At 42.5% G+C, this 10,313-nt stretch overlaps 1 protein-coding gene across 1 annotated transcript; it reads left to right on the top strand.

The window, feature by feature from the left end:
* The first annotated feature begins 104 nt into the window (after nucleotides 1–104).
* On the top strand, nucleotides 105–5,870 carry LOC140459816 (probable G-protein coupled receptor 139). Its single transcript, XM_072554350.1, has 2 exons — nucleotides 105–174; nucleotides 4,966–5,870. The coding sequence occupies exons 1-2, from the start codon at nucleotides 105–107 to the stop codon at nucleotides 5,868–5,870; spliced, it is 975 nt and encodes a 324-aa protein (XP_072410451.1).
* Nucleotides 5,871–10,313: the final 4,443 nt, after the last annotated feature.

Raw genomic sequence — 10,313 nt, forward strand, 5'->3', positions numbered from 1 at the left:
CAGTAATGTCAGTGGGGATTTATTCCCTGTGTATATCGTGGACCATTTAAATTAACCTGTTCATAGGACCTTCAGCTGAACTATCGTTTTCAGACCAACTCGAAATGGAACCTGCAACAATTGTTCAGGTGGAACGGATTTACATGCCGATTCTAGCAGCTGTTGGAGTCCCTGGTAAGCTCTAACCTCTGTTGCTGATGCTGAACATCGATGCGAGCTCTGTTGCATTTGTTGACATCAGTTCTCAGGGAGTTTATCTCACAGCTGTTTGTTCAGTCTAACAATTGTCTAAAGGAATTATTCTGTCCACAGTGCTGCCGCCTGTTCCAAACAAGATTGCTTTTTAATTGCAATAAGTTTGATTTGTTAAGTTCTTCATTCAGAGTTGTAGTTGAACAAAGAAGCAGAGGGGCATGTTTAAGGCAGAAATGTGGTAACGTCTCTTTCTCTCGGAGGGTTGTGAGTCTTCAGAATTCTGTGCTTCAAAGGATAGTGAATGCCTTTTTAAAAAATCATGAATGCAGTTAATGTTTTGATGACCAATGAGATGAAAGCTTAACAAGGATATTCAAAAATGTTCAGGAATGTAGAATTTAGATAATAGCTATGTCAGCCTGAAATTGATGTGAAATTGTAACAGGATGGAAGGGCTAAGCATGTAATTCCTTCTCCATGTTCGTATGATCCACGTGTTAATGGAATGTTATTTTCCGTGTGTGTGTGTGTGTGTGTTTATGCACATGCGCTGTAAAAAGGCTTCTAGCTTAGAGCCAGGGATCAGATAATCAGATGTTTATCTACAGTTTTAGTGTGTGAGTCTCACGATCAGAATTAGAATAATCGAATCACCGAAGTTTGGAAGCAGGTCATTCGGCCATCAATTCTACATCAAACTGTCAAAGAATACTTACCAACCCACACAAATCCTTTCTCCCTTCATTTCCTAAGCCTAATCCACTTATTCCGCACACTACAGACCATTTAGAATTCTAATCTTACGACCTTACACATTTTTGTACTGTGGGAGGAAACTGGAGTATCCAGAGGAATCTCATGCACCCACAGGCAGAATACAAAAACTGCATAAGTTGCACCAAGTTGAAATTGGACCGAGTTCACTGACTCTGTGAAGCTGCTGGCTGAACTACTGAGCCATAGTTGCACTGAAAAATTACTTTGGTGTGAGTGTTTTCAGCGACAACAAAGGTCCTCTACAGTCCAAATGTTACAGTGAAGAAGCAGGACATACTCAGACCGTACTCTGTGTTAAACTTTGCTTGGAATTTACCTACATCACTGCTAATGCTATGTTGTTTAATTTTGTGCATGCCTGAGAGTATTTCGGATTTGTGGAAGGCGAAAAAAAGGAAACACCAGTCATAGATTAACGTAAGTTCAGAAGAAAATAACGTTGAGAATGTGCCGTGACAGAATTTGATCGGGAACAAGACAGGAGGCACGTAGCTATGTAGATATGTGTAGAGCCAGCAAAATTGGCAAGAGATTCGGAGAGAGCGAATGATGAAGAGGTGATAGGGATACAGTGTAAAGAGACAGGGGAGGAAATAGCTGTGGTTGGGAGGGGTTACTGAGTTTCGCAAAGTTGAGACGGAGATGCGAAATCACAGTTTGGAGTTTGTTAGATAGAGTGACGGTGAGGGAGAGAGAATAAATGAGAGGAGACGTGGAGATGAAGATGTACTGAGATGGGAGGTGTAGCTACGCAACTAATAAATCATTCACAGAAAATCGCTAGAGAATTTATTTTGCTTTTTGCTGTCAGAATGCTATCTGATTGATTTATATTTCAGGGTGGCCTCGCTCCCTCTAGATTTTTCCTTTCAGTATGTCTCTTCCACCAATTTGTTGCCATTCAGAACTTCGAAACTGCCTCTGTGATCAAACTGGAATCATTTCATCACACCCAGGATTTTGAAACACCCTTAAAAGTTTGTTCCCACGGAAATTGAGAAAGCGCAAGTCTGTTGGGCTGCAATGTAATTGAATTCTACAAATCAGCCTTGTGGAATTATTAAACATGCTTTGCACCCATGGTTAGTTCGTCAATAATATCAGTGGGCAAAGAGTTTGATGATTGATATGGATCTTGAAGCATTTACTGGATATTAAATTTACTGAAACACTGCTACAATATTTCCCATCGCATACCTATTTTCAGGCAAGTGAATTGCAAGTAAATGTGATGGCACAGTGGTAGTACAACTGCTTATAGTAATTGCCGAGTCTCTAACTGTCTGGGCATAGATTCAAATCCCATTACTGCAGGGTTAATTTGAGTTCAATCATTAAATAGCGTCTCAAGAACACTCAAAACATGTCTCCTTTATTGAAGGAAATCAGTTGGCCAATATGCGACTTCGAAGACGTACTTCATTGTTAACTATTTTCAAAGAATTTCAGGTGACCAAAAAAAGCTGGCACATGGTGATTTTGTGTGCATGAAGTATTAAGGACAGACTAACCTCCGTACATCTATTATTCCGAACTAGCTGCTTATGTCAAATTGTGTTCATTTCATTTTCATAACCCTTCCTTTCTTTGCAAATGGCATGTTTGGTCCAAACGTTTTACAAGTTATACATCCATAGAGTCAAAGAGATGCACAGCATGGAAACAGACCCTTCAGTCCAACCCGTCCATACCGACTAGACATCCCAACCCAATCTGGTTCCACCTGCCTGCACCTGGCCCTTATTCCTCCAAACTTATCCTGTTTATATACTCGTCCAACTGCCTCTTAAACGTTGCAATTTTACCAGCATCCAACACTTCCTGTGGCAGTTCATTCCATACATGTACCACCCTCTGTGTGGATAAATGTTGTGCCATAGATCTCTTTATATCTTTTCCCTCTCACCCTGAACCCATGCCCTATAGTTCATGACTCCCCGTCCCAGGGAAAGGACTTTGCCTATTTAGCCTATTCCCCTCATAATTTGTAAACATATATAAGGTCACCCCTCAGCCTCCAACACTCTAGGGAAAACAGCCCAGCCTTTTCAGCGACTTGCTTTAGCTCAAACCCTCCAAACCTGGCAACATCCTTGTAACTCTTTTCTGAACCCTTTCAATTTCAGAACATCTTTCTGATAGGAGGAAGACCAGTGGCCTAACCAATGTCCTGCACCCCCGTGACATGACCTCCCAACTCCTGTATTCAATACTCTGACCTATAAAGCGAAGCATACCAAACGCCTTCTTAACTGTCCTATCGAACTGCGACTCCACTTTCAAGGAGCTATGAACCTGCTCTCCCAGGTACCTTTGTTCAGCAACAATCCCTAGGACCATATCATTAAGTGTATAAGTCCTGCTAAGATTTGCTTTCCCAAAATGCAGCACCTCGCATTTATCTGAATTAAACTCCATCTGCCACTTCTCAGCCCATTGGCCCATCTGATCAAGATCCTGTTGTGAACTGAGGTAACCCACTTCACTGTTCACTCCACCTCCAATTTTGGTGTCATCTGTAAACTTACTAACTGTACCTCTTGTGCTCGCATCCAAATCATTTATGTAAATGATATAAAAGTAGAGGACCCAGCACCGATCCTTGTGGCACTCCACTGGTCACAGGCCTCCAGTTTGAAAAACAGCCCTCCACCACCACTCTCTGTCTTCTAACATTGAGCCAGTTCTGCATTCAAATGGCTAGTTCTCCCTGTATTCCATGAGATCTAACCTTGCTAATTAGTTTCCCACGGGGAACCTTGACGAACGCCTTACTGAAGTCCATGTAGATCACATCTGCCACACTGTCCTGATCAATCCTCTTTGTTACTTCCTCAAAAAACTCAATTAAGTTTGTGAGAAATGATTTCCCACGCCACTAGGATTCTCGTAATCCAAGATGGAGGACAGGAAACATTTCTGGCTGTAACAGTTGCTCCTTTTTTGAGGTATTTTAGGAGTTGGAGCTGATTTCCTCGAATGCCAACTGCAGCAATTACTGTTTTATATGCTGTTGCATTGGTTTGGTACTTTGGAAAAACAAAAATCAAAACAACAGCAGTTTTAAAAGGGAGAAGGACGACAAAGGAAACATATGATGAAGTCATTAAAGGAGAGAGAGAGAACTTGCACAGTTACTGCCTTTGCTGTTTGAATTCATATGTATCGCTGAATATTGGAGTGCATCTGGGAAAATGAAATAGAATGAAATTCACTACTGATCTTGGAGGAACTGTTTAGGCAATTTCATAGCACAGAATCAGATAAGTTATGCACTGTTTTAATTGTGGCCTACAGAGAATCTGCAGTAGTGAGTAGAGTGGGTTATTTCTTGATTATATATTTTTGGAGATATGTCTCTTGATTACACACAAAATTTAATCTATAACTATTAATTTAACCTGGGGCAGTGTTTGGAGGAATAAGATGGTATTATTTTCCGGATGTGTTAATTGTGAAGGAAAAACATGGCCTTTATTAAAGTGATACGTACTTCTTGTCAGATGCGGGAGTTTAAAGAGAGTTTAAGGGTTACTGCAGATTATATCTGCTTTAATGCTGTTGGCTGCGAAGCTTATCTTTATTCCATACCTATTTTCTGCATGCATTCTGTCTTTGTGTACCACTTCCTTTCAATTTACTTAACAATCGACTCGATCAGTTTTCCACAGCAATCAAGCTGGTTGCAGATTAGACTTGTTTATGAATGGACACCACATATATAAAACATCTTATCCCCTTCCTTCATTCACTGTGTTCTAATTCAGCCATTCAAATAGATTGCATGCGTATTCTTCTGAATTCAGGTTTTGAGTAAATAAATGGTAAACAACCTTATGTACCAAAGAAAATTGAGCTAATGTACTGAGCAAAATGGCATCTTCAATCATTGAAGGGGATAAAACCATTGCAAATTTGAATCTCAGAATGTTAATTGTGCTTTACTCTGTATCTGATCAGAAAATTATGTGATTATTTTTCTTTCTCTTTTAGTTAACCTCGTTGCAATCGTCATCCTGTCCCGCAGAATGTGTTCTTTGTCCAAATGCATCATTCGCTATCTTTTTGGGATGGCAGTGGCTGATCTCCTGGTCGTGGTCATGGAAGTAATACTTAGGTGGATGGCTGCAATGTATTTCCGAGATTCATTCCTGCTCATTACACCTGTTTGTTGCCTCACGACCACGTTGAGTTTTGCAGCTACAGTTGTTTCTATCTGGCTCACTGTAGCTTTCACATTTGATCGATTTGTGGCCATTTGCTGTGAGAAGCTAAAAATAAAGTACTGCACTGAGAAAACAGCAACTGTGGTTATAACAACAGTGAGCACACTGAGCTGTTTGGAAACCCTTCCCTGGTACTTTACACAGGAAGCTCGATTTATGATTGGCAGTGTTCCCTGGGAATGTAGGTTGAAACTAAGTGTTGTTTTTTCCACGTCATGGACCGCATTTATGATGTTTCATTTCGTATTAACTCCCATTCTCCCATTCTTTCTTGTTTTTCTCCTCAATATTCTGACTGTCAGACGCATTGTCGTGACAAGCAGAGTCCGACATGGGTTCCAGGGCTGCAGTATTGGAGAAAATCACAAAGATCGAGAGATGGAGAAGCGAAGGAGATCCATTGTTCTACTCTTCAGTATATCTGGCACATTCATTATTTTATTGGTGGCTCGTCTTGTTTATAATATTTATTTGCGAATTGCAAATATTGCATTTTATACCTCCCGCTCAGATCCCCGATATATAACAGAACGGGCAACAGTCATGTTACAACTTCTCAGTACCTGCACCAACACTTTCATTTACACTGTGACTCAGCAAGAATTCAGAAATGAGCTCAAAAATGGTATAAAATACCCATTCAACCATATTGTAAAATTAATAAAACTTTGATCCCTTTTACAGCAACAGTAGACTTTACCCTAGTTAAATTATGCTGAAAGTAGAAAAATTCCCAGGACAGAATAAGCCTAAATCTGCAAGTGAGTTCACATATCACTGCAGTCATTAACTGATGCATCTTGTATCGAGTTGCGAGGATTATTGGTGAATGGTAAAAATGACAAAATGTAAGAATAACCCCACAGTGTGCGTACTATACATTGTGTGTATTACATTCGGTTCTCCAGTGTGTCATTAATTCACTTATTTTATTGTGAATAATAACTACTTGAACAAAAACTTAAATATTCTTGCCTGTATAATCAATACCCCCGGCTCCTTCCCCTCACTTTCGACTTCGCCATTTATTTTTTCGTGTTAACTCTCCAGAGACAATTGCATGATAATCTATTACATTTGGAGGCTCGAGAAGACCGGGATTTCATAAGGAGAAGGATCTGATAGCATGGAGAGCCGTTTCTGTCTGAGCTGAGGCTTCCTTGAGTATGGCTAACATCAGTGCTGACAACAGGGATGGCAGCATCAATAAGGCCCAGAAGTAGCATGTAGAGCGACAGTTTTCACCACATTCTTGATGTCCACCTCCTCCTCCTACCACTGTAGATATCTCTCTTGTAATTTTAGAAGCACTAATCATCCCGCATCGACAAAACAACTTCAGGAGATCAATTTAAAATCATGTCACTCTCATGTTCAATGTGAGACATGGGTTGATATTTTTCACCACAAGCTTGCCAATTCTGCACCTTCGAAACAGCATGAGAACTGGCTGCACAGTGGCTCAGTGCTAATTACTGCTGCCTCACAGCACAAGGCAACGGGACTTGTTTCCATCCTTGGGCGATGTATTTGTGGACTTTGCATGTTCTGCCATGCCTGTGTGAGTTTCGTCCGGTTGAACTAGTTGAACACTCAAAAAATCGGCAGATTAGGTGGATTGACCATGACACTTTGCATCTTGTGTACATGCTCAGCAGGTTAACTGTGGCAATTTCAGAGTTACAGCGATTCGATGGGATGATCTTCAGTGGGTTGGTGTGAACTGTATGGACCGGGCGGCCGACCTGCACACCGTAAGAATTCTAACAATTGGCACCAATGACATAGGTAGGAGGAGTGCTGAGCATGTTAGACAGGCTTTTAGGGAGCTAGGTTGGAAGCTCAGAGTTAGAACGAACAGAGTTGTTGTCTCTGGTTTGTTACCCGTGCCACGTGATAGAGAGTCGAGGAATAGGGAGAGAGAACAGTTAAATGCGGGGCTACAGGGATGGTGCAGGAGGGAGGGATTTCGGTACTTGGATAACTGGGGTTCTTTCTGGGGAAGGTGGGACCTCTATAAACAGGATGGTCTGCACCTGAACCTGAGGGGCACCAGTATCCTTGGGGGAGGTTTGCTCGTGCTCTTGGGGGGTGTTTAAACTAACTCTGCAGGGGCATGGGAACCCAGACTGTAGCTTTAGGGTGCAGGACCTGGAGTGTAGGGAGGTTAGGAATAGGCATCAATCTTAAAGGAGGGTGCCTGTAAACAGAAGAGTGGCTTGAAGTGTGTATACTTTAATGCCAGAAGTATACGAAATAAGGTAGGTGAACTCGCAGCGTGGGTTGGTACCTGGGACTTCGATGTTGTGGCTATTACGGAGACGTGGCTAGATCAGGGGCAGGATTGGCTGTTGCAGGTTCCAGGGTTTAAATGTTTTAGTAGGGTCAGAGGTGGGGGTAAAAGAGGGGGGGTGTGGCTTTGCTTGTCAAAGATAGTATTACAGCGGTGGAAAGGAAGATGGATGAAGATTTGCCATCTGAGGTAGTTTGGGTTGAGATTAGGAATAGGAGAGGTAAGGTCACCCTGTTAGGAGTCTTTTACAGGCCTCCTAATAGTCCTAGAATCGTTGAAGAAAGCATTGCGAGGATGATTCAGGAGAAGAGTGACAGTAATAGGGTGATTGTTATGGGAGACTTTAACTTTCCTGATATTGATTGGGAAAGCTATAGCTCAAGTTCGTTAGATGGGTCAGTGTTTGTGCAATGTGTTCAGGAGAGTTTCCTGACACAATATGTAGATAAGCCAATAAGAGGTGAGGCCATACTGGATTTGGTTCTGGGTAACGAACCAGGTCAGGTATTAGAACTGGTTTGGGCACTTTGGGGACAGTGACCACAATTCGGTGATTTTTACTCTCGTGATGGAGAGGGATAAGTGTGTACTACAGGGCAAGAATTATAGCTGGGGGCAGGGAAATTCTGATGCGTTGAGGCATGACTTAGGATGTGTGGATTGGAAAAGTAGATTCCAAGGCAAGAGCGTAATTGATATGTGGAATTTGTTCAAGGAGCAACTATTGAGTGTCCTTGATAAGTACGTACCTATCAGGCAGGGAGGAAAGGGTCGTGTGAGGGAGCCGTGGTTTCATAAGGAATTGGAATCCCTTGTTAAATGGAAGAGGGCGACCTTTGTAAAGATGAGGCGTGAAGGTTCAATAGGGGCGATTGAGAGTTATAAGGTAGCCCGGAAGGACCTGAAGAGAGAGCTAAGAGCAGCAAGGAGGGGACATGAAAGGTCCTTAGTTGGTAGGATTAGGGAAAACCCTAAGGCTTTCTATAGGTATGTTAGGAATAAAAGAATGACTAGAGTAGGAATAGGTCCAATCAAGGATAGTAATGGGAAGTTGCGTGTGGAGGCTGAAGAGATTGGGGAGGCACTGAATGAATACTTTTCGTTAGTATTCACTCAGGAACAGGACATTGTTGTCGATATGAATACTGAGGCACGAATAAGTAGAATGGATGGCTTTGAGATATGTAGAGAAGAGGTGTTGGAAATTCTGGCAAGGGTGAAAATAAATAAGTCCCCTGGGCCTGATGGCATTTATCCTAGGATTCTCCGGGAAGCAAGGGAGGAGATTGCAGAGCCATTGGCCTTGATTTTTGTGTCCTCTTTGTCTACAGGAGTAGTGCCAGAGGACTGGAGGCTAGCAAACGTGGTTCCCTTGTTCAAGAAGGGGAGTAGGGATAATCCTAGTAACTATAGGCCAGTGAGTCTCACTTCTGTTGTGGGCAAAGTCTTAGAGAGAATTGTAAGGGATAGGATTTATGCACATCTGGATAAGAATGATGTGATCAAGGATACTCAGCATGGTTTTGTGAAGGGCAGGTCGTGCCTCACCAACCTTATTGAATTCTTTGAGAAGGTGACTAAGGAGGTAGATGAGGGGAAAGCGGTAGATGTGGTATATATGGATTTTAGTAAAGCGTTTGAAAGGTCCCCCATGGTAGGCTACTGCAGAAAATACAGAGATATGGCATTGAGGGTGAGTTGGAGGTTTGGATTAGGAATTGGCTGGCTGGAAGAAGACAGAGGGTAGTAGTTGATGGCAAAGGTTCATCTTGGAGTGCCGTCACTAGCGGTGTTCTGCAAGGATCTGTTTTGGGACCATTGCTGTTTGTCATTTTTATAAATGACCTGGAGGAAGGGTTAGAAGGTTGGGTGAGCAAGTTTGCGGATGATACGAAAGTCGGAGGAGTTGTAGACAGTGAGGAAGGATATGGCAGGTTACAGCGGGATATAGAGAAGCTGCAGAGCTGGGCAGAAAGGTGGCAAATGGAGTTCAATGTAGCTAAGTGTGAGGTGATTCACTTTGGTAAGAGTAATAAAAAGATGGATTACTGGGCTAATGGTAGACTACTTGGTAGTGTGGAAAAGCAGAGGGATCTTGGTGTCCATGTACACAGATCTCTGAAAGTTGCCACCCAGGTAAATAGTGCAGTGAAGAAGGCATATGGCGTACTGGCTTTTATTGGTACAGGAATTGAGTTCCGGAGTCCTGAGGTCATGCTGCAGTTGTATAAGACTCTGGTGCGGCCGCATCTGGAATATTGTGTTCAGTTTTGGTCGCCATACTATAGGAAGGATGTGGAGGCACTGGAACGGGTGCAGAGGAAGTTTACCAGGATGTTGCCTGGTATGGTAGGAAGATCCTATGAGGAAAGGCTGAGGCACTTGGGGTTGTTTTCATTGGAGAAAAGAATGTTTAGGGGTGACTTGATAGAGGTGTACAAGATGATTAGGGGGTTAGATAGGGTTGACAGTGAGAACCGTTTTCCACGTATGGAGTCAGCGATTACAAGGGGGCGTAGCTTTAAATTAAGGGGGGGTAGATAAAGGACTGATGTTAGGGGTAGGTTCTTCACTCAGCGAGTCGTAAGTTCATGGAATGCCCTGCCAGTAGCAGTAGTGGACTCTCCCTCTTTATGGGTATTTAAGCGGGCATTGGATAGGTATATGGAGGATAGTGGGTTAGTGTAGGTTAGGTGGGCTTTGATCGGCGCAACATCGAGGGCCGAAGGGCCTGTACTGCGCTGTATTCTTCTATGTTCTATGTTCTAAGTAAAGGTCTTTGCTCATCACTCCACAAATAGTTCATTTGTCATTTATGTTAT

This window comes from Chiloscyllium punctatum, chromosome 35 (assembly GCF_047496795.1).
Source record: "Chiloscyllium punctatum isolate Juve2018m chromosome 35, sChiPun1.3, whole genome shotgun sequence".
In the NCBI taxonomy this organism is placed as follows: domain Eukaryota; kingdom Metazoa; phylum Chordata; class Chondrichthyes; order Orectolobiformes; family Hemiscylliidae; genus Chiloscyllium; species Chiloscyllium punctatum.

What these genes read in the sequence shown, in the direction of transcription:
- LOC140459816 (XM_072554350.1), top strand. Translation starts at nt 105, where the DNA reads ATGGAACCTGCAACAATTGTTCAGGTGGAACGGATTTACATGCCGATT. An exon ending in AGCAGCTGTTGGAGTCCCTG is followed by an intron (nt 175 to 4,965) that starts GTAAGCTCTAAC and finishes TTTCTCTTTTAG; the next exon opens with TTAACCTCGTTGCAATCGTC.